The sequence below is a fragment of the Leucopleurus acutus genome, assembly GCF_964270905.1.
Source record: "Leucopleurus acutus genome assembly, chromosome: 20".
Lineage (NCBI taxonomy): Eukaryota > Metazoa > Chordata > Mammalia > Artiodactyla > Delphinidae > Leucopleurus > Leucopleurus acutus.
In genome coordinates, this window is record NC_139162.1 from 55,920,083 (window position 1) to 55,942,974 (window position 22,892).

Consider the following 22,892-nt stretch of genomic DNA (forward strand, 5'->3'; position numbering starts at 1 on the left):
TCAGACCTCCGAGGTCCTAAGGTGTTATATTCTGGGACCCCCAAACCCTGCACTCCCAGCTTCTGTAACCCCCAAGTCCTAATACGTTCCCTTCCATCCCCAGTTCCTCTGGGACCCTTACCTGAGGCTGCGTCTGCAGAGGTGTGAGCGGTGGGGCAGTCTTGCTGGGCAGGCTGAAGCACCCCCCGTTTATAGTGGGAGGCTCAGCCCCGCCCCAGGGGGAGAGGGAGGGGTAGAGAATTCCTTTCCTCACACTCAGAGGCTGCCCTGCCCCCACTCTGGCTCCACTTTCGGGATAGAGGCACCTCCGGGCTGTTCCAAGGCCTCTCCTCCATCCCAAAAGCATTGTCCAGGAACCCCGGGCTGGGTCAGGCCACCCTCGGGCTCCACATCTCCCAGATCACACGGCACACTATGCTCCGAAGCCCCTTGGAGGACGCTTATTGATGAAAAGGGTACAAGGGACCCCTTCATGGGGTCCCTTCCTCTGTGTCTCTCTGGGCCTCCACTTCCCATACCGTTTCCCTGTTTCTATCTCTCCTTTGTCTCTGTGACTCTTCGTCTGTGTTTCTCTGTGTGTGTCTGTCTCAGCTTCTCTGTCTCCCCACCTCTGTCTCTGTCCATCTCTCTGTCCCCCCCTCCCCACCCCCATCCCTTTGTCTGCCACCAGGATTCCACCCTGGTGACAACAGGCGCTAAAGCAGGGAAACAGGTGTGTGAGGGGGAGGAGGAGGGGAGGGGGAGGGGGTGTGTCAGGCCCACAGGACCTCACACTCCCCACCTCCATCGGACACCGATCTTTTTTGGTAGCCCCTCCCCCTTCCCAGCCAATCCACAACCTTGAACTCTAGGGGCTTCCTCACCCCTCCGTGCCAGTGTCTGTCTCTCTCTGCATTTCTCATTCTATGCATTTCTCAGGGGTTGGCTTTGGGGCTCTCTCTCCATCTCTGTCTCTGAGTTCTTCACTCTGCCTGTCTCTGTGCCGCCAGTTTTTCTCTCTGCATTTCCGCAGGTGTCTCTGCGTATCTGCCTCTCTTGATGTCTGGCTATTGGTCTGTGTCTCCAGGTGTCCCTGTGCTTCTCTGCGACTCGGTTTCTGTGTCTTTAGCTCTGTGTCTGTTTTTACCTTTCTAGTTCTTGTGTGTGTGTGTGGTGGTGGGGGTGTCTCTTTGTATCTGCAGTTCTCCCTCTGTGGGTCCTTATTTCTGTCTCTTCCAGGGCGAGGTCATCTCTGTCTCTCTGTGTATATCTGTCTGTTTCCCCTTTCTGTGCACTTCTTCCCATGAATCTCCGCCTGTTTTTCCTCTCCCTTTGGGTCTCTGCCTGGCTCTCTCTCCCGGGGTCGCTGACAGTCTGTCCGTGTCTCTGTGTGTCTGCCTTTGGGCCCTGGTCTCGGCACCTCTGTGCAGCTCCACGTGGAGACCCAGCTCTGCTCCTGATGTGCGCTGTGGCTTTGGGGGAGCCTGGCCCTCAGTTCTCCCGCCTCTCTCACACCTAAGCGCCCCTGGTAATAGACACACAGCCACTCCCAGCTCAGAGAGAAGCTTTATTCCTCGGGGCCATCCTCAGGGCCAGGGCCAGGGCTGTGCACAGGCCGGCTCAGCCCTCAAACTTTTTCTTGCGGCCTTCCATTCCACTGAGCGCATCGATGTTCTTGCGCCAGTCTCCTACCTCCCGGTTTTCCTGGAGGAATGGGTCAGAGGTTAGGGTGTCTTCCTGGTCTACAGGCTCTCAGATATCCTCCACTTGCCCTCCCGCCTGCTGGGCCACTCTATTCTGGACGCCCATCACACAGTCTGGTTCTGGAACACTTCTTGTCCCCTCAGAACATCCTTTCCAATTTGCCCCACTTCCTGTCTCCCTGCTGCACTTCTTGTCTCCCTCTTGGACTTCCTGTGTCCTTCCTGCACTTCCTGTCTCCCCTCTGCATTTCCTGTGTCCCTCCTGCACTTCCTGTCTTCCTCCTGCACTTCCCATTTCCCTCTTGGACTTCCTGTCTCCCTCCTGCACTCCTTTTCTCTCACAAACATCCTGCAGACATCATGCACTTCCTGACTCCTTGCCATTTCCATTCTCCCTAATGCACTTCCTGTCTTCCACTGCTACATTCTGTCTTCCTCTTGCATTTCCTGTGCCCCTCCTGTACTTTCTGTGGAAGACCCTTACCAGATACTTCTCCCCACAACTCCAACTGCCACCTGCCCTCAGGCTAGTCCCTAGAATTGCTCACACACACACACCTTCTCCCCTAAGCACCCCCTTTCCTGGACCTGTAGCCACACTCACCTTCTCCGTGTCCTCCTTCTTCACCTGCTTGAGGTGGGCCCGCAGGTCTAAGGACTCCTTAGCCCTGGTCCCCAGCAGTGCCTGCATCATGGCATCTGCAGAGATCCGCACTCTACGCAGAGTGGGCCGCTTAAACTTGCCCCGAAGGTCAAAGATCTTCTGGGTCAGATCTGCGATCTGGTAGCAGCCATAAAGAGAGGTGGAGACCCCTCCTTCCACTTCCTCCTTGCCTCACTCTTCCACCCTGCACTTCCCTCCTATCCCGATCCAGGTTCTACCTAGCTTAGGCTCCTACCACCTTCGAGACAAAATCCAAGCTCCCCATCCCGAAATTGGAACCTGATCTGCCCCACCCTCATCTCTGAAAACTACTGACACATCCCAGTCCAGCTACATGCATCTCACAGTTCCCTGGCCCACACCTGAACTCACTTACCACCACTTGAGGCTCCAGCCACACATTTTCACAAACATATTTTCCGCTTTCCCACCTCTTGGGTTTTGCATGTGCTGTTCCCTCTGCCTAGAACAGCATTCCCTGACCGTATTGTACTCATCCTTCTGCCCCCTCCCTGCCAGGCTCACAGAGTTGTCCTGGGTCTCCTGGTGTCTAAGCAGCTGCAAGGGTCCAGGCTGAGACCAGAGCCCCAGGCATCACCTCCCATCCTGAAGCGACCCAGACGGCGCAGTGTCTCCCACCTCTGTGATGTTCTTAGTGACTTTCACCTCCACGTCGTATCTCTCCTCATCCACCTTGTCCACGCGGGCGTGGAGCTGTCGGCACAAGTCCTGGTGGAGGAATGCAGTGTGCGTGGTGGGGGGAAGGCTGGGGTTCTGGACTCCTGGGGTCTGAGGGAGGAGGAGCTGGGGACCTGGACATCTGGTCCTGGAGGAGTAGATTGAAGCCAGACCCTGGGGGACTGTGAACAAAGCAGAACTCCAGAGCCAGGTGTTCTGAGAATCTGGACTGGAGTGGGTTGGAGGAACCGACCTCTGGGTTTTGAGATTGTAGGCAGCTGCAGGCCACATTTCTGAACTCCTGAGGGTAAGAATTGGGAGACTGGACCCGAAGGTCCTGAGCAGAAAGGGGGCATAGTAACTGTACCCCTGAGTCCTAAGGGATGCAAGACCGGACAGTAGGAAACTCAGATGCCGGGCTAGGCAGGAGTCCCTGATTGGAGCCGGTACCTGCAGATCCGCGAAGCCCAGCCCGGCCAGCTCCAGAGGCTGGCACCGCGTGCTCAGAACACGCCCCTTCTCTCCTCGCCGCTCCTCTGCTTCACGCTCCAGCTCCTGTTTCGCAATCTGCAGCATCAGGGTCTGGGGAGAGCACGACGGGTATGGCAGCACAGGTATGGGGATGAGGACAGAGCGGGATAGCCACCCCCGCCGGGCCCCGTCCTCTAATCCCAGGCCTGCTTCCAGAGACCTGAACCCCCCCAAGGTTCATTGGAATGTCCATCATTCCAAGGCCCCGCCCCTCCCTTTCAGGGCCTCCCGCCCACCTGCTCTTCCGAAGCCCCACCCAACTTCCAAGCCCCGCCCCCTGAAGACACCTAGGCGCTCTCCCCAGGCGCATCGCACCTTCAGCTGCAGTTTTCTCGAGGCGGAGATCTTAGACTTTTTCTGCCGGGGTGAGACAGAGTAAGGAAGGATGAGCGAGGAGGATCCGAAGGAGGACGCCGGGAGGAGCTTCAGAACCCGCCCCCTCAAGCCGGGTCCAGATTTAGTCCCGCCTCCAACTCCAGCCTTCAGTCTACGGGAAGCCACGCCCCTCATTCCCATCCACCAATGTGCTGTCTCTGGCTACGCACCTCCCCCCACCATCTCTAAGCAATCTCAGTTCCCACGGGCAGCGGGACTCCGCCCATAGGCAAGCTCTCACCAAACAGAGCCCAGCCCTCTGATAAACTCCGCCCCTGAAGCGCCTCATCCGCTAGGGCTCCGCCCTCGACCAAAGTCCGGTAAAGGCCCTGGCTCCGCCTCTCCTCCCCCAGCCGCGGGTAACCTAAGAATCCGAATCCAGATCCTGCGAAGTCCCGCCCGGCTCCGCCCACCGCGCTGGCCCCGCCCTCACCTTGGCGTGCGGCTCCGTGGCGTAGGCGCGGTAGTTGGCTGAGGAGCGGCGTCGTACAGGGGGTGGCGCGGGAGGCGGGTCCTCCGCCTGGGATTTGGGGAACGGAGCTGAGTTATCACAGGGACCCCCCCTCCCCAGTCCCTCTCCATGCAGTCTTCCAGGGCTGCAGCCTCTCGCCCCAGAGCCCTCCCGGCAGCGCCCTCCCCGGCCAGGCGGGTCCAGCCCACGCCGACTCTCACCGCATCGCCGCTCCTGGAGGGAGAGAAACCAGGAAAAGGGGATTAATGGTAGCCCTGGGTCCTGTCCACGCCGTGTCCTAAGGGACCCCAGAAGCCCCTCTGACCGGCAGGTCCGGCCCGCCAGCTGCCGCTTCTCGGCTCCTCTGGGTCGGATTCCCAGACTCTTACCTCATTCCCATGCCCAGGAGTCCTGTCCCTACCTCCCTTCTCAGGCCTGGAGTCCAACCTCGCAGCTCTCACCCCTCACAGGAACCCGAGGGATCACCCCCCTATCCGCCACTGCCTCGGTTCTCAGGAGTCCCGGTTACCAATTACTCACCGGTCCGCCATGCTGAGTCTCAAGCCAGGGGTTGCGGAAGGCAGAGCAGGGGACAAGGGGCTCTTGGAAGGTCAGTGAGGGGGCGTCCGGAGTGACCTTGAAGGCCCCTGGGGCTTCTGTCTCGTCCGGTCTGCTCAAGCCTCACTGAGGACACTGAGATAAAGGGCGAGGACAGAGACTAAATATATTGCTGCCCCCTCCCCTCCCTGCCCAGGATTCGAGATAACGGGGCGCGTGAGGGCTGGGGCGGGCCATGCTCCAGCTGGATCACCTCTCCATCTTGGCGGCCTGGGAATCCAGCCCCTCCCTCCTCCCACCTAGGAGTCCAGACCCCCAACCTCTCCATCCTCAGACCCCGATGGGTGTCCAGGCCCCCAAAACCCTCCTCCTTCTGACACAGGAATCCAGGCCCCCAGCCCCTCTTCCCTCTGACACAAGAGTTCGGACCCCAACGTCCTCCTCCCTCAGACCCAGGAGTCTAGGCCCCGCCCCCTCACTAAATTGTAATTCTCCTTGAGGGCTAGAACTTTTTTTTACCATGTTATGGTCAGTTTCAGTGCCCCAAACCTGTTAGCCAATCCATAAATTTTGATGATTTATTTGAGAATCCAGGTGTGGGGTGCCCAGGCTCTCAGCAGGCAGCACGGAGAAATTCACCCCTAGCCCTCTTGGGAACCCAGAAATCTGGTCTCGAGTCTCTTCTCTTGAACACTCCTGCCCCTCCCCTCTCCCAGCCCTTGGAGACAGACTGAGGGCAGGAAAGACACACGGACACACGGAGAAGAGGATCTGGCTCTCTTTACTTGGACCACCCTAGTGTTGACCAGCCTGTGAGAGGAGACACCCCCAGCCCCTAGTTAGGAATGGGATGCCTGGGGATGAGGGGACCACGCAGAGGGCCTGAGCCCCAGGGCCGGATCTCCAGGCTGGTTTTAGAGTCTTGGGAGTGGAATGTAGAACTCAAGAGAACAATCTAGAATTCTAGGAATAAAATATAGAATCCCAGGAATGGAATCTGAAATTCTAGCGACACCTCTGGCGCTGAGAATGCTGGGAGTATAATTGAGTATTCTAGAGGCGCGTTCTGATTCTAGGGCCCGACTTTAGAAGTTAGGGATTGGGGAGTTGGTCTCTGGAGGTACAGTCAGACTCTCTGGTTTGGGGGTCTGACTCCCTGTGGGTGGAACCAAAGCCTCCAACAGTGAAGCCTGAGACTCTGAGGGCCGTTTGAGGGGTTCAGAGGGTGGGATCCCGCCTTCAAGGGGCTGGGTCAGGTCCTCGGGGGAAGGGTTGGTTGCCTCAAGGGGCGGGGCCAGGACTTCAGGGGGCGGAGTCCCAGATCCCACAGCTGGGTCCTTGTGGCTGGGAGCAGAGTCTCCGGCCTTGTAGAAGCGCGCGAAGGTCTGCGAGCTCCTGGCCCCCGGCTGTGGGGCGAATCCAGCCGCCTGTGCTAGCTCCCCGACCCGGGTGGAGAACCCCTGCAGCTGCTCCTGCCGCAGGTCCACTAGGAACCTGGAACCAGGAAGCAGCGTGTTAGGGGACCTGGCTTTCCGCCCCCAGCCTGGAAGTTCCCCGCCCTGCTCTCCGCTGGCTCACTGGGCTAATTCTACAATGAGGCGTCCGCCGGGGGCCACGCAGGCACCGAGCTCAGGGCTGAGAAGATGGACCATCCTGCAGAGAGAAAAAGGGGAGGGCTGAGGCTCAGACTTTTAGGTCCTGAGGGAAGAGGCGGGCTGGGGACCTAGACACTGATTAAGAAGGGTCTGGAGACTTGGATTCCTGGGTCTGAGGGAGGAGGGGTTGGGGGAGGAAAATCTGGGAACCTCCCAGGCCCTCTTACCCACAAGCCACGTAGAGAAGCTGGAACCGTCCCTTGTAGCAGCTCTTGTGGTGGAGGGTCTGGGCAGAACCGAGGGACAGGAAGTGGACAGTGAAGGATTCCGGGACAGGGGCTGCTGGGGAAGGGAAGACTGGCAGGGTTAGGCAAACAGACAAAACTTGGAGATGACTCGCCTTGTCCGTCTTCAAGCCCTTTCTCATCCTTCCTCTTAGGCAGATTCCTGGAAAATTCTGGGAGGATTGGCCTGGCACACAGAGACCCATTTTACAGACCAGGCAACTGAGATTCAAGAGAAGAAAAGAGAGTGGTTGGCCCATGGCCACACAAGACATCCATTCACCCGGGAGGGCCAAGTTAGGGGATGGGTGGAAGGAGGCACGACCAGATTTGGGGGGGAGGGCTCTCCAGCGTTAAGCTGGGACCCAGCTTAACCTTGTTAAAATGTTCTCAGCCTCTTGGACTTCTGCAGGTAGGATGAGAATTCTACTACTGGAATTCAGAATGCTAAGGATGGTGTCAGGATTTAGCAAAGGGAGAGAAGCTCAAAGAGAAGAGAGAAAAATAGACCGGATGTCGGGAAGGGGAGGTCGCTTGTCCAGGCATTAGATACCATACCAGTTCATGCTTGGACTTGAAACACCAGGAGCCTGAAGCCCGGGACGGGGGTCCGGGTCCCATTCTCTCCCAGACATGATCACCCGAGCCCCAATTCCCATCTCGAGGAAGAAGGCTGAGTCCGTCGCTTACCAGGCTCCGGGCTTCCATCCGCGTCGCCTTGCACCTGCGCGGGGTCTCCCTGGGTGGCTCTCGGGCGGCCCCAGGCGGCCATCTCTCGGAACAGCTCCGTCACGTTGTGCTGCGTGATTTCGCCCGCGGTCTTTGGGGGAGAAAGGGCGTGGCGGGATGCGGAGCTAGGACCGCGGGGCCGGAATGGCAGGGGAGAGGCTTAGAGTACGCCATCCCCACACTCCCCCACACCCAGAGCTAGCGTCTGGCGGGCAAGCTTACACTTCCATACTGGCCCTAGGAAGTAGAGAGGGGGCGCATAGGGGGCGGGGCCTCGCGAACTCGCCTCCAGCCCCAGCACCTCCAGCCTCAAACCTTGATAGGCTGACCGTTGCTGGTCTTCAGGAGGGTCTCGTCGTCCGCTTCGATGCCGAAGGCCACGAAGGGCCCTGTGACGATGTCCCCCCAGTACCCGCGCGCTGCTACACGCTCCCCGCGCTGGGAAATCAGGGAGAGAGGAGACGGGTGAGGTCGATGTTGGGGACTCCGACTCCTGGGCCCCCGAAAAGAAGCAGCAGCCAGGGCAGGGAGTGGACTCGCACGTGGCTCAGGAGGCGACCGGACGCCAGGGTCCGGTTGGGCACGTGATAAGCGCTGGAGTCTCTGAGTTCAAAGGCGACTCCTGTGTCCCTCCAGCGCCGGAACTCACTGGTGTGGATGACTCGGGCCTGGAGTGGGGGGATGCAAGAAAAGAGGCCTCAGTGAATCTGGTATATGGATCTCAGGATCTCCTCCCAAAGACCCAGCACTGAGGGCCTCTGGCACCCTTTTCCTTCAGACCCAGGATTCGGGGCCCCCAACCGCTGCTTCCTCAAGCCGCAGCCCCTCCTCCTACACACCCAGGACTGGAGACCCCAGGCCCCTCCTCCCAGCCCTTACCCCGCGATCGTGCAGCTTCATGTGCAGGTCCCAGTCGCTGACACCGCGCCGGGCGTCGTACCGGGAGCCCAGGTAGTGGCGCAGCCTCGAGTCCCACAGGCGGCTCATGGGGAAAGCCTCGGGCCCCTTCTCCCCTCCGGCCCAGAAACGAAACACGGCCTCCAGGGCGTCGCGCTCGCGGAACTGCACAACCAGGCCCGCGTGGAGAGAGAACGAGAGAGAGGCGGCTGCAGGAACCGCGGCTTCTCTTACCTGATCCTCCCTTCCCTCCCAGGGCGTGGGAACGATTCTCTTTTTTCTCAGATGAAGAAACTGAGGCTCCAAGAGTAGAAGCCACCCCCAGGGCCATATCCCACTGTGGGAGCCGGGGAGCCCTCAGCTCTATCCATCAACGCAAACCCTTTTGGACTGCTTATCCCCATTCTTCCCACCGCCACCCGGATCCACGCCGGTGACGGTCGCAGGCCGGGCGGCGGCACCTTGAGGGCGCCCAGGCTGAGCCAGGGCAGCTGCTCCGCCAGGCGATCGGGCTCCGGGACGAGGCGAGCCAGGCGGCCGGCCTGGGTGCGCACGAAGGCGGCCACAGAGGGGCGCAGCAGCGCGTTCCCCCACACCTCCAGGAAGGTCTCGCTCCTCTCTGCGGGGAGGGGGGAGAAAATTAGAGGAGGGGGCAGAGGAGTGAGCCCAGAAATGAGATCCGTGAGGATGACGCATACCCACTTTATAGTGATCTTCTTATTCCATAGTCGTGTAATCAGCACAACGGACCCAGGCAAACTCCCTACCCACCCGAATAGCTAGAACACGAAGAATAACTTACACCCCACCTAGGTCTCCTCGCCTATTCCTTCCCACCCCCTGCAGGTAACCCCAATCCTGAATTTCATGTTTGTTTCCCTTGCCTTAAAAATGGAAAAGTTTTATATAGATATAGATGGAGATGAAGATTTATGTGTGTTAAAGTGTTGAATATTTTCATTTTAGTTAAGAATCTTATAAAAGGGACTTCCCTGGTGGCGCAGTGGATAAGACTCCGGCGCTCCCAGTGCAGGTGGCCCGGGTTCGATCCCTGGTCAGGGAACTAGATCCTACATGCATGCTGCAACTAAGAGTTCGCCTGCCGCAACTAAGGTCACACAGCAAACAGAGTCAGAATTTGAATACAGCCTGCCTGAGTCTACACTCTGCTCTAGGCACTAAACTGAAGTTTTTGTTACTGGGAAATAATCATTTCCCACCCAAATTCTCCTTCTCCCCCTCCTCCTTATAATCTCACTTCCAAGGCTGCTTCCTCCACGCAGATTCCCTGGGGTGCACACCTCTAACTGAGGGAGACTCAGGACTCAGGCTTTGGGCAGGACTGAGCTCAGCTCAGCCAAACCCTCCTCACATCTGGGGGACTCACTACCTCTCAGGAAGCCCTTTGATCTCTTTTGGGCTTCTCCCTCGCTAAGAGGTTTTGAATGCTTACACTGTGTCATGCACAGTTCTGAGAGTTTTATGTGGCTTTTCTCCTGGAATTCCCTAAATGATTCTAGGAAGTATTATCTTTTATCCCCATTTCAAAGGTGGGAAAAGCTGAGGCTCTAAGGCTACCAAACAAGTGAGCAAGTGATGAAATAGGGAACAATGTCCAAAATGTTTAACCGCACCCTTGAAATGCCAGAATTCCTGCAGGGAGGGGGAAGGAACTGGGGCCCAGATTGCCGGGTATTTGCTGACCTTGCAACCCCATCTTCTCAGGATCCTCCAGGGCTAGGCTGAAAATCAGCATGTGTCGGGCTACAGCTTCCATATTATTCTCCAGCACATAAAACTGGAAGGATGGACAGGGAAAAATGATTGTGTGTTCCTGGCCCCTAGGAGACCCTGGAGTGGGAAACCTCAGCCCCCTCCTTCCACAGGACCCAGGAGACCTGTACACCAGCCCCACTCCTTTAAACACAGGAGTGTGGGCACTCAGAACCCTCCTCCCCATCACTACTCAGGAGACTTGATCCTTAGGCTCTTCCTCTCACTTCAACCCAGGAGTCCCCAACACCAGCCCCCTTCCCTCCTCAGGACCTAGGAGTCTGGGTCCCCAGCTCCCTCCTCCCTCAAGGACTCAGGAATCTGTGCTCTTATCTTCATCCTCCTCCTTCCAGGACCCCATAATCCCAGCTTACACGGAACCTCCTTCGAGGCCAGAGAGCCGCCCGGGTCAGGGTCCGTAGCAGGTGTCGTCCATCCACGGAGCCCAACAGCAGCACATTTAGCTCGGGGGTCCCGTGCTCTGTATCGGCCTGTGAGTCTGGGTCCACAGGAGGACCTGACAAGACGACAGCGGGCTGGGGTTGGTGGCCTGGAGAACGCCTCCTGCAGCCACCCCCAGCACGATGAACTACAACTCCCAGCAGAACTTGCACCCCTGGCCTTGTTTTTTTGTTTTTTTTTTGCGGTACGCGGGCTTCTCACTGTTGTGGCCTCTCCCGTTGCGGAACACAGGCTCCGGACGCGCAGGCTCAGCGGCCATGGCTCACGGGACCAGCCGCTCCGCGGCATGTGGGATCCTCCCGGACCGGGGCACGAACCCGTGTGCCCTGAATCGGCAGGCGGACTCTCAACCACTGCGCCACGAGGAAAGCCCTGGCCTTGGTTTTAAAAGGAGCTGTGCCTCTAAGCATTCTGGGACTCGTAGTTCGCAGAGGTATCTAGGCTGTCCACTGGAGGGCGCCCCCCCACCCTTGGAGCCTCAGAGAACGTTAGCGCCAGAACGTTAGTGTCTGCCAGGCTGTGAAAGCAGCTGCTGTGTCGGATGATTTGTGGTCCTGTGTGGGCGACTCACTCTCAGCCTGCAGGTCAACAGCCGGGGACAGGCCCCACCAGGACACAGAACCGAAGCCAGTGCCCGAGCCCGCTGGTGTGGTCATCTCCCTGCGGGACAAACAACCCGGGAATCCCCAAATATCGTGTCTGCATTGCCCACCCATTCCCCTCTCACCTCCGCTGACTTCTCGCCACTTTCACACCCCCCTCACCTTTATCCTTCTAAATAACCCGAGACGTCCCCTCCCTCCCCTCTCGGTGCGGCGCTGGGATCCGAAGGCCCCTACACAACTGCTGCCCATAGTCCCCGCCCTTTTCAATCAGTCGGCCAATAGGAGTGTGCGGGCTGGCACCACCACCATCAACTGACCAATGAGAGCGAGGGAGACCTGCCCGTTGCAAACTTTTAGCCAATGGGAGCGCTAAGGGTTTGTGGGAGCGGTGGGCGAGAGGACGCGGTTGTCATGACGACGGCGCTGAAGGGGAAGGGGCGGGGCCGGAAGAGGCTGGGGTGGAGCTGGGGGCGATCCAAATTTCTGGAAGCTGGAGGCCTGGGCCGATTCAAATTTAGAACGGAACAGAATCTTGATCAACCCAAATTAAACTGAGGTGGCTTAGACCATAAACTATAGACCTCTGTGGCCCCATTTCCCCTCACACCCTGGCTCTATCACACAGGGCTTCTCTCCAGGTGAGAAAAACACAGCGAAGTACTGAGGCCAGCTAGCACTGGCTCCGGTTGCTACATTTTCAGGAATTTTGTGACCTGGTTTTACACACAATCATTACTAAAAATTAAACTTTTTACTAAAAATTAAATTTACTAGAAATTAAATTAAATACATTAAAATAAAAGTAATCATACTCAAAACTCATCACTTCCTACTTTATTATATTTTACAATTATTGATGGTCTAAAGGTTATTTACAGCTATTGTACCTGTAAGAAGGAAATGCTATTTTCATGCAATAGTTTAAAAAATGAAGTTGGCAAACTAGGACCATGGGCTCTCTATTTTTGTAAATAAAGTTTTATTAGAACAAGGGCCAGGATTAGGATAAGGCAGAGTGGTCCAAGTGAAGGGTCAGATCCTGTCTTTAAATTTTTTAAAAAATATTGCATTAAAATACTTTCTATCTCGATTACTGGGTGTGTTGGTTTTGGTGACTTTGTTTTTGTTTTGGCTTTGCCTTAAATTTTGGGACCCTTGTTCTACTCTGGGAAATACTATAGGATGGTGTGGTAGTAGGCATCTCTTCTCAACTCTATATTCAGACTTCACATCGGTGGCTTGAAATCAGCCACAGTGAGAGTATTTACACCACGGAAGGGGGCAAGCTACACAACAGGGCTTCAGAGAGATGGTAACAGCACACCTCAGGAACCACACCAAGTCCTCTGTTGTCTCCAGGTCTATATGGCTTGTGTTTTTGTTTATTTATTATTTATTTATTTACTTGGCTGAGCCAGGTCTTAGTTGTGGCACGCAGGATCGTTTTTTTTTTTTTTAGTTGCAGCACATGGCATCTTTTAGTTGCGGCATGTGAGATCTAGTTCCCTGACCAGGGATCGAACCTGGGCACCCTGCATTGGGAGCATTGGGAGTGCAGAGTCTTAGCTACTGAACCACCAGGGAAGTCCCTTTACGGCTTGTGTTGCTCCTTCTAACATCCTCCCCTTCTCCCCCTGGAAAACTCCAAATCCTTCCAACCTTAGCCAGGGATCTTCCTGATTTCTGCTCCTGCTTTTTCAGCAGATGGCCACTGTAGTCTACCCTGTGACTCCCAGTACTTTATATCTGGGGTTGAGGACGCTTGAGAATGTGGCTTTTGGTGCCAGCCATGGCTGGGTTTACACCTTGTCCTGTCACGTGCTGGCTGAGAGAACTCGGCCAGGTGACCTAACCTGTCTGTGAGTTCCACAAGGGCAGGGACTCCAGCGAGACACATCTCCAGATCATCCCCAGCACCCAGCCCAGGGCACAGCACCCAAGGAGCCTCGGTTCTCTGTCCCCTCTCCTCACCCTGCTACATGAACTTAGCCAAGTCAGCCACCCTCTCTGCCTCAGTGTCATGTTCTGTAAAATGGGAAAGGTAACATGCAACTAGCAGGAGTGTGGTGGGTTGAAAGAAGGTCCACCTGCCTGCTGAGGACAGTTCTGGTTAGTGGGAAGGAAATGAAGGCTGAGTTTCAGCCCAGCCAACCTGGGCCCCTCCTGAGTCAGCCTTCAGCCCACTAGAGCCCCAGATCCTGACTTTCTCCAGTGAGGCTTAATGTCTTTTATCTTCATCACTGCCACTCTCCACAACGTTTCCTCCACGGAGGAGCCAGAGTAATCTGAAATGTGAACCAAGCCATGCCACTTCCCTCTAAAACCCTACTGAGGTTTCTCACTGCAGGTAGATACAATCCCAGTTCCTTAGCTTCACCTCCTAGTTCCTGTGTGATCTGGCTCTTGGCTGTGTCTCTTACGTCATGTCCCCACCTCAACCCTCATACATCCACCCTGATGCTCCTCTCCAGCCACACTGGCCTCCTGGCTCTTTTGAGAATACATCAAGCCTGTTCTTGCCGCCAGGGCCTTTGCAAGGAACTTGGGGTTCCTTCTGTATGGAATTCTCTTCCCCCTCATCTTTGTGTGTGTTAAAATACACACAATACGAAGCTTACAATTAATGGTGTTTAGTACATTCACAGTATTGTGCAACCATCACCACTATCTAGTTCCAGAAATTGCTCATCATGCCGTAAGGAGACCCCACACTCATTAATCAGTCACTCCTCATTTATCCCTCTCCCTAGTCCCTGAAAACCACTAGTCTACTTTTTTTTTCTCTGTGGATTTGCCTCTTCTAGATACTTCATATAGTTGGAATCATACAATATGTGGCCTTTTATGTCTGGTTAAAATCGTGTTTTCAAGGTTCATCTATGCTATAGCATGAATCAGTTACTTCATTCCTTTTTGTGACTGGATCATATTCCATTGTATTTCCCCTTCATCTTTGGAAGCCTCATGCCTTCTTGTCATTCATATCACAGCCTAAACACTACTTCTTCAGAGAAGCTGTCCCTGACAACCCTTTTTAAATGATCTGAGCCCTTACTGGTTTCCTTCCCAGTTTGGTCGCCACTTGTAATGGTTTTATACTTCTCATTTGTCTGCTTACTTGTGGAGACATAGACCCAGGGATCCCAATGTCATCATCTAACTCAGAACAGATTCAACCCCAGGATTTAGAGAAGGACTTCCTGGATGTATGATCCCGAGCAGGTCATGTTAATTCCCTGAAGCACAGTTTCCTCATTTGTCAACTGGGAATAATAATCGTGTCTATTTAATGAGGTTGCTGTGAGGATTATTATCAAAAGTAGTAGCAGTAATAGTAATAATATATACATAGTACTGTCTTTATAAAGATGCCCCCCACTCACTCACACATGAGAAATTATTGCATTCCTTTGGAGGAACTTTTTAAATTTCATGGACCTCACAACCTAGGTAACTGATCAGATTTCCCTTTTCCCATTGGCTACCAGGAAGCTCAGGGGTAAGTTCTGCCCCTTTCCTTAGCACATGGCAGTACTTGTTGGCTCATTTTCCACTTTACCTGATGCTCAGAGAGCTCTCTTGCCAAATGTCATGGACCTTTGTCCGTCACCTGAAATCCTGTCTGGGATGAGATGGGGGAGAAGCCAATAACATGATCAACTTTCCTAGACACAGACTGAGAGAAAGAATTTGTTGCAAAAAGAATGAGGTGTAGCTGGAACTACTGTGTCTCCCTGAGGAAATCTTGCCCTTTCTCTCATTCTCTGGGGATTTTATTCCTAGACGCTGCATATCTACTTTGTTTCCTTGATGACAATAAGTTGCTTGGAAGTGAAGTCTGGATTTGCATCTATTTGGGGGTCCCCAGCATCCAACAGAAGCTGGCACACAGAGGGCCTCAGGGAATATAGAAAGGATGGATGATGCAAGGAAGAAAGAAAGGGAGGGAGGGAAATATGGGTATGAAAATCTATGTAAATCATGGGTGAGGGAGCAGATAAATTCATGAATAACTAAGTGAATTCTCATTGACTCCTCACAGCAAATGTACAGTAGGTGTTAGTATTATGATTTTTTTCAGATGAGGAAGCTGAAGCTTGGAGGGGTGAGTGAATGAATAAGTGATGGAGTGAATGGGAGAGTGAGTGGGTGAAAGGATGGATGGATGAGTGGGTGGGTGAGTTTCCGTGTGTGTTTCCAGGATAGGCAGCCCTATCCCTGCCCTTGTGTGGTCCCACCCCTGGAGGGTCCCTCCTGGGTTCCCAGTCTTCACCCCTACCCACCTCCATCAAGGAGCACCGGTCCAGGCCAGCAAAGTTGCTGAGTATTTATTTGGTCCCAGGAGCGGTGCAGGAATCAGACCGGGGACAGGAGTGGGTGATACTGTGCAGGAAAAGGGATACTGGGAGCCAAGGGGATAGTAGGCTGGGATCACTGATTGTCAAAGCAGAGGGCGAGACCCTGGGATAGCGGGAGACCAGACTGCTCCCCTCCTCCCCCAGGGGTCCCTGGGGCTTTGGGGCATGTGCCATATTCGGGGAGTTGGCAGGTCATCATGATTGGCATGATGGGGATGGGGAGAAGGCAGGAATGGGTAGAGTGGGGGGGTGTCAGCGTTCAGAGAAGGCTTAAAGGTGGGCATGGACGTGGCTTTGGACAGGAGTCTGGGGTCAGGGGCTTGAGGGTGGGGATCAGGGTGCTGGCGGTGGCCTCACTCGGTCAGGGGGCCGCAGCGAGTGCCACTGGGCGATGGGCCGCCGGGGGTTGGCCAGCATGTCTGCCCAGTGCCGCAGCCCAGCGCCCCCGGCCGCTGCCCCTACGGCCACCCTCCCGATGGCCTCGTTCTTGCCCAGCTTGTCATAGTCCAGCACAGTCAGCTCCACCTGAACCTTCTGAGGTGGGCAGGGGAGGAAGAAGAGACAGAGAGTGGGGTAAGGAGGTAATGTGAGGGACTCAGATTCCATTGCTAAGGAGACCCTCTCCCTCACAACCCTCATTCTGAGGGGTCTTCCTAGGCCCCTGGGCTAAGGCTTCATCCGGAGCTTGGACCGGGGGAGGGGGCGGAGATAAACTCTCAGGACCCCGTTGCTCAGGGGTTGTTAGGAGGCCCCTTAGGGTCAGCCTCCTAAGGGGGGCAAATCTTCAAGACTTTGAAATGGGTGGAGGGGCCGGGCCTTAGGGTTGTGGGGAAGTCTCTTTTTCTCAGTAACCAGAGCTCCTGAGGGCAACGGGCACCCTGGTCTTGCTTGGGGGTGGGGCTTCCTGGTCCTCATGGGAGAAACTGAGATTGAGAGACCTGGCTTCTCAGGGTTGCTAAGGAGTCTCCCTTCCCTCAGCAACGGGGGTTTCTAAGGGCCTGGGACTCCGGGGTAAGGGCTGCTCTGGCAGGGGCTATGGGCAGGTCTGAGCTCACCTGGACCTGGTCACAGGGCACCTCGAAGCTGAAGGCCTCGTTGTAATAGGGGTTCAGAGTATTCTTCTTGATGGTCGTTTTCTTCTTCCGCACCTTTTTGCCACCCTGCAGCAGGTGGACCTTGACATACGGATCTGGGGAGAGGGAGGAGGAATCTTATAACCCCACCACTCTGGTGAGTCCAAAGGGATCAGATTGAGGGGAGTGCATGAGACTCTTCTTTGGAACAACACAGAGACAGCCCATGGACCCCTCAGGTCTCCCTTTCTCTGTGCCCAAATAGAATCTAAATCCTCCATGACAGTCGGGATCCCCCTCTCCCCTATGAGACCCTCGGGGCCCAGACACTGCCAGAACCTTAGCCAGAGGACCTCCCCCGCCCATCATCACCATTTGCTTGCTTCCCCCACACCTGACAGCCCTGCTACATCCATCTTCTTCAGGTTTTTAGCCTCCAGGACGATGACGGTGAGCTTCCCGGCCGTGGGGACATAGCGGAGGGAGAAGCAGATGTCACCTAGTTTCTCCTGCTAAAAGATGGAGAGGGACTCATCACCGGAACCGGGGCTCCGCATCCAACTCCTCTGCGATTTTTCTTCCCTCCCCCTCGTGTTGAAATGGTATGTTCCAGAGTTAAGACCCGGGTGGTACAATCCGAGGCGGACTGCCGAGGGGAGGCGTTGATCCACCAGGATAGACCTGGGAGCTACTCTTCTGCAGCAGGTGGAAGTGCTGGAGCCCAGAGGATCGCGGAGGCCTGTGATCTGATTGGCCCGGGGTTGAGGTGGGCGGGGCCAGATGTGGGGGCGTGGCCACGCGTGCTCACCTCCTCCCGAGGAGCCGCCTGCAGCTCCCGCCAGGCCAGCACTGGCCGCCCCAAGTCCACGGAGCTCATGGGGACCCGCACCTCCCCAATGGAGTCGTTGCGGGAGAAGCGGTCGAAGTCGTATACTGCCATGACCAGTACCCTGCCCCCCAGCTCCACGTAGGGGACCTGGGGGAAGGGGGACGCAAAGAAAGCACACGGTGAGAGTAGGACGTGGGACACAGCACATCCAGGTGGAAGGCGATGAGTGGGGGCAGCGAGGGTCCCAAGGAACAGTTAGGGGGGTGCCTATGGACCCCAAATGGGACAGCCCAAGGACCAACGAAGCAGTCCAGGGGCCAGTAGTGCCCCCCAAAGGGACAACGCAGGGTCCAGTGGAATAATCCCCAGAGCTGGTAGCTGCCACCAGTAAAAGCTGAAGATATCGGTCCCAAGCGTTTCAGAGACTGGGGACAGGCTGCCGGGCATAAAGCACTGAGGCCACGAGCTCACCTTGAAGGCAAAGTTCTCCCCAAAGTGTGGGTTCAGCGTCTGCCGATGCACCCTGGTCTCGTGCCGCCTCCGTTTGTCTGGCAGCAGGTAAACCCGCACGTAGGGGTCAGAGGAGCCACCTAGGTCCAAGGCTGCCAATCCCTCAGCTTGCACGATGCCCACCAGCAGCTGTACAGTGATAAGGGGACCCTAGTCTTAGCTTCCCTTCCAGAGCTTCCTCCAAGAAGGGGCTAGAACCCCTGGGACCCTCCCCTCCAAAGCATCTCCCCTCCTCCACACCCACCTGGCCACTCTGGAAATCATAATCCAGTGAGTACTGTAGTCGTCCTAGTTCATGCTTCTCTGCCACCTGCTGCCCTGGCCCAGATGGTGTCGGCTCCAGCTCCTCCACTTCTGGCTGCACCTTAGAGAGCCAGGGGCAAGGGCAGGTGAACTCTTCCCCTGATAGTGATATCCACCCAGGCGCAGAAGCCAAAGGAGACTCACAGATCCCCCCAGCTATACCTGAACACTTGCAAGCTAAGCAGAGTCGGTGTTTGATTAGTGATGTCTGCCACAGGTGGGACTAGCCATGGCAACACAGTGTGGTACGTTTGTCAGTGTTTTATTAGTGATGCCTGCTACCGGTGGGGCATAGACGTGATGACACACATGCGGTGTGCTTGTCATGACTAGACTAGAAAAACAAGCACTGACAGTGTCTCATTGCCTACAGGATGGATGCAGATTTTAGTTCACACATTAATGGACGTATTGGGATGATTGTCCAAATTGCCACATTGATCAGTGATCTTGGACAGAAAATATGGAGGAAAAATGGCAATATTTAGCATGTATTTGCCATTCTAAACTAGAACAACAAAGTCAGAAAACTTCTTAACCTAAGCCACCGATTTTCAAAATGCAATGTGAATCAGAATTCCCCTGAGTAGTGTGGCAAAATGCCTTCACTTCAGAGATTCTGATTCAGTAGGTCTGGCACAAGATCCAGAATTTGCATTTCAACAAGTACCTGAACTGATTCTGATGCTGATGGTCTTTGGAGTCACTGGCTTAGGGGAGAGGGATGAACACTGGATACCAGGGCCCTAAAGGACACCCCTTAAGGGTAATAATTTTAACAGCTATTTGTTGAAAAGGGAGGTAAGGAAATACTAGTTATGGTCCACAAACTTGAGGCTCAGAGACAAACAGTGAATTTCCCAAGGTCACAGAGCCAGTTGCTCTGGGTTGGAAACCTAGGACTCTGGCTCCCAGGAGAGCCTCATTCCACTCTGCATTCAGAGGCCCAGTGCTCAGATACTTGCACCTGTAGCTTTCCACGCCAACGACGTCTTCCAACTCGCGTTTGCTTCAACCTCTCAAGGCTGCCATACAGCCTCCTCCCTTGTCTCCTTGCCCCAGACCTGTCCTCCACAAGGGTTCCAGGGGATTCATCCTAAAGCCCATGTGACATTGTGCCTCTCCCACTCAAAACTTCTGTGGCTCCCAATCACCTTCATTACATGGGTACTGCTGAGCTCTCCAGAAACCTCACCCTAGAGCACAGGATATCTGTATGCTATACCCCAGCTATTGTGAAGAATGACTCTTTGTTCTCCAAATATCCCTCTGAATCAGGATTCCAGGCCTCAACACATGCTCCTCCTTTGAGGTAGAATGTCCTTCTCTCTGCTCTCAGTTAATTCTGAGTTCCTCTGGGTCTCAACACAGAAGTCACCTCCTCCAGGAAGCCTTCTCAGACCGCCTAGGCTGTCAGGTGGTTTCTCTGTGCTCCCATATACCCTGTACTGCCTCTAATGTGGCACATACCACCCTGTATTTTGAATGTCTATATGAGCATCTGACTTCCCCATCAGGCTGGAGGTTCTTGTGAATGTCTGGTCTATCTCCAGGTCCCCAGGTCCAGGTTAGGGCTAGACACACAAGGGAGATGAGCAAACACAGCGGGTGTAAGAGGGAAGGAGCAGGGACTGAGGCTGCTGGGCCATTGAGAGGAGTAAGGGTGAAGGAAGGAGCAGGGCTGAGGGGCTGGGCCAGGCCACACCTTGTCTATGTAACTCCGGCCCAGCTCCTTCACTTCCTGAAGGTGGACCTGGGCTTGAGCCTGGCTCTTCTTGCCCATCCGCCTCTGACAACGCTTCCGGTAGAGACAGAAACAGCAGCTGAAGACGAGGAGGCCTGAGACCAGCACGATGGTGGCCAGAGCCCAGGGGGGCACTGCAGAGGACATGGAAACAGCAAACATTGAGGCCCTGAGAGACAAGCAGGCTGATTCATTCTGTATGACACGTGTCAGCTGAAATCCTGGCCTTGTTTTCTCTCCAGCCATTTCCATTCCATTTTATTCCCATGTTTTCCTTCCAACTGGTCTCACATATAAAACTATTTGAAGACCTAAGGCAGGCTGACACCATCTAGATTTTCTTGCCTATTAGGATTAGTTCCACCTCCTCTTCTACTCCCATTCTAATCTTTTTGCTCAACCGCTGTGTTTTAGAAGGCTTAACCCTTCTCTGGGCCTCAGTCTCCCTCTTTAAAAGAAGGGAGAGGTGGACCTTCCAATTCACCAATCCACGGTTCCATTCCATTCCACACCCCTTGATTTGGTTCCTGATTTTCTCACAAACCTGTTCCTTTTTCATTTCATTTAGATTCCAATCCAGGATGCCGACTATAATCTCACCCGTATTTTCCAGCCCGCCAGCCTGAATACACCCGTTCGAACCCCGCCCCTGGGAATCCTAGCCTGGCTTTCCCTCCGCTCCACCCCGGGTTTCGCTCACCAGGGCCGTGGCTGATGCGACTCGAGTCAGGAGGCGTGTCGGTCGCTGGAGGCCCCGGTGTTGGGGGCTCCGGGAACATGGCGGCGGGGTCTTACTGTTCTTTCTGCGGAGGCACCCAAATGCTCTAGTCCCCCCACACCCACCCCGTGCATCCGTCGAGCCATCCGAACAACAAAGAACTCCAACTCCCATCGGCACCCTGGGCCGTATGGTCCCGTATGGGAACCTGCCAACCGCCGCGAGGCATGCTGGGGGTTGTTGTTTCAGCCTTCCTGCGACGGAGGGCGAGGGCTGGGGGTGGATTCCAGGGCCAAGTCTCATCCCAAGGGACGCCCCCTCCCTCCAAGGCCTCTAGGAATCCAATCCCGCTGACTTCTGTCCCTTCCTTGCCCTTCCCCGGGGCCTGAACCGGAAGTGGGCGAGGGCGGGCGTGGGAACCAGCGCACCGGGTTGCCCAGAGCAACGGCTGGCTCCACGAGGGCGGGGTGAAGGTAGCGCTGGTTGCCCCGGCAACGGCCTGTTGCCAGGACAACGGACGGGGCTGACGCACAGAAGCCGAGTCCCAGAGGCGCAAGCCGGTTCGGTTCCCCGTCCCACCTGGGACCTCAGACCCGGATACCCCTGACAAGCGAAGATGGGGAGGACGCGGCCTTGCCCGTGCGTCTGTCCACGCGCCCAAGGCTGGCTCCTCCCTCCACATCTGGCCCTGGGAGTGAAGACTCAGGCTGCCCTCCCTCTCCCACTCTTGCGGGGAATGTGAGGGGCGGGCGGCTGCCCTGCTGCCTTGGCTGGGCCACCACATCCTTTTCAGCCTGTTTGTCTCTTCCGCGCACCCTGAGCTCTGTCTTCACACCTGTCCTCGTGACCGCCTCGGCCTCCATTCCTCTCTCGACCCCACATCGAGGTCCGTCTCCCCGTCGGCTTCTCGCCGCTCCTCCGTCTGGGTTGTCTGGCCTCTGCCTGTTGTCTGATCTCAGTCTACCGGGATCTCGCACCCTCTTCCACTGCCTGCTCCTCCCTTCCCTCTGGCTCTTTGTCTCCACACCTGTCTCTAAATCCCATTCTCCCCATTTCAGGCTCCAGCCCTCCCACCCCATCTGCTGGTCTCTCCCAGTGTCCCCGCCACCACACACACGCGCGCGCGCGCGCACACACACACACACACACGCGCGCGCACATACACACACCATCTCTCTAGGGATGGAAATGAGGATGGGGCTTAGGGAGGGGGTTCCAGTGGCCCCTACCTGCTCGGTGGCTAGACAGGACCCTCCCGAGAGATACCGAGGCGCCGGTCCCGCCCGGACCCCGCCCCGGCACGCGTGTGGCTGGCGCTGTCCTGGGTGCTGATCGCGGAGCGCTGTGGGGCGGGGGCTCAGCCGAACGGAGCCGGCCCGGGGTGTGTATGTGCCCGTGTGCGTGTGTGTCAGCGTGTATATGTGTGTGAGAGAAAGCCTGAGAGTGTGTATGTGTGTGTGCGCGTGCGTGTTTGGAAGGTGGAGAACCCCGCCCCGGCCCTCGTCCCGCCCCAGCCTGGAACCACCAGGGCGCCCACGGATATTTATCCTGGTCCCGAGGATTTTCTGCCTTCTAGTCCAGCCACCGGGCATACAGACCCCTTCTCCCCACCCCAGACCCCGGGACTGTCCATAGAACCAGGCTCCGGGATATCGGGTTCTAGGACCCAGAAGACCCTCTCCGGAGACCCAGCTATTCAGATATCCAGACAGGAGACTAAGCGTGAAATTCTCCAGCAAATCCGATACAGACTTCACTCCACCCTCTAAGTTCCCCTAAGGCCGTGCCCAGAAGGCAAGCCCCCGTGCTCCCAGCTCCAGGGAAGCGAGTCCACACTGCCCAGACCCTAGACCTACAGCCTTCTCGGAGAGACTCAACTGTCCAAACCTACATTTTTCAGGTGCAAATTGTGAGTCCCTCTAGTTTCCTCCCTAGGACATTGGCCTCAGTACCTAAACGTCAGGAACCCACCCCAATATTATTTCCAGACCCAGAAATCCAATGGGGCAAGTGTCTCCGGGGAGCATAGTGACTTAATAAATTATGGGATAAAAGAAAAAATATGTACAGGCA

At 55.7% G+C, this 22,892-nt stretch overlaps 3 protein-coding genes across 3 annotated transcripts; all 3 read right to left on the bottom strand.

Moving 5' to 3' along the window:
- Positions 1-1,599: 1,599 nt before the first annotated feature.
- TNNI3 (troponin I3, cardiac type) lies at positions 1,600-4,932 on the bottom strand (the record flags this gene model as incomplete). The annotated part of the gene is made up of 8 exons (XM_082861943.1): positions 1,600-1,683; positions 2,287-2,463; positions 2,986-3,075; positions 3,475-3,606; positions 3,871-3,912; positions 4,364-4,450; positions 4,603-4,615; positions 4,922-4,932. 8 exons carry the CDS (start codon positions 4,930-4,932, stop codon positions 1,600-1,602), a joined length of 636 nt encoding a protein of 211 aa, XP_082718069.1.
- Positions 4,933-5,738: 806 nt separating this feature from the next.
- On the bottom strand, positions 5,739-11,335 carry DNAAF3 (dynein axonemal assembly factor 3; the record flags this gene model as incomplete). Its single annotated transcript, XM_082861945.1, has 11 exons — positions 5,739-6,433; positions 6,518-6,592; positions 6,762-6,876; positions 7,509-7,638; positions 7,863-7,985; positions 8,090-8,215; positions 8,427-8,609; positions 8,906-9,063; positions 10,149-10,242; positions 10,592-10,734; positions 11,251-11,335. The coding sequence occupies 11 exons, from the start codon at positions 11,333-11,335 to the stop codon at positions 6,025-6,027; spliced, it is 1,641 nt and encodes a 546-aa protein (XP_082718071.1). The 3' UTR covers positions 5,739-6,024.
- Positions 11,336-15,975: 4,640 nt separating this feature from the next.
- On the bottom strand, positions 15,976-20,880 carry SYT5 (synaptotagmin 5; the record flags this gene model as incomplete). Its single annotated transcript, XM_082862146.1, has 8 exons — positions 15,976-16,176; positions 16,698-16,831; positions 17,110-17,227; positions 17,524-17,691; positions 18,016-18,183; positions 18,299-18,418; positions 20,063-20,235; positions 20,802-20,880. The coding sequence occupies 8 exons, from the start codon at positions 20,878-20,880 to the stop codon at positions 15,976-15,978; spliced, it is 1,161 nt and encodes a 386-aa protein (XP_082718272.1).
- Between the last annotated feature and the right edge of the window lie 2,012 nt (positions 20,881-22,892).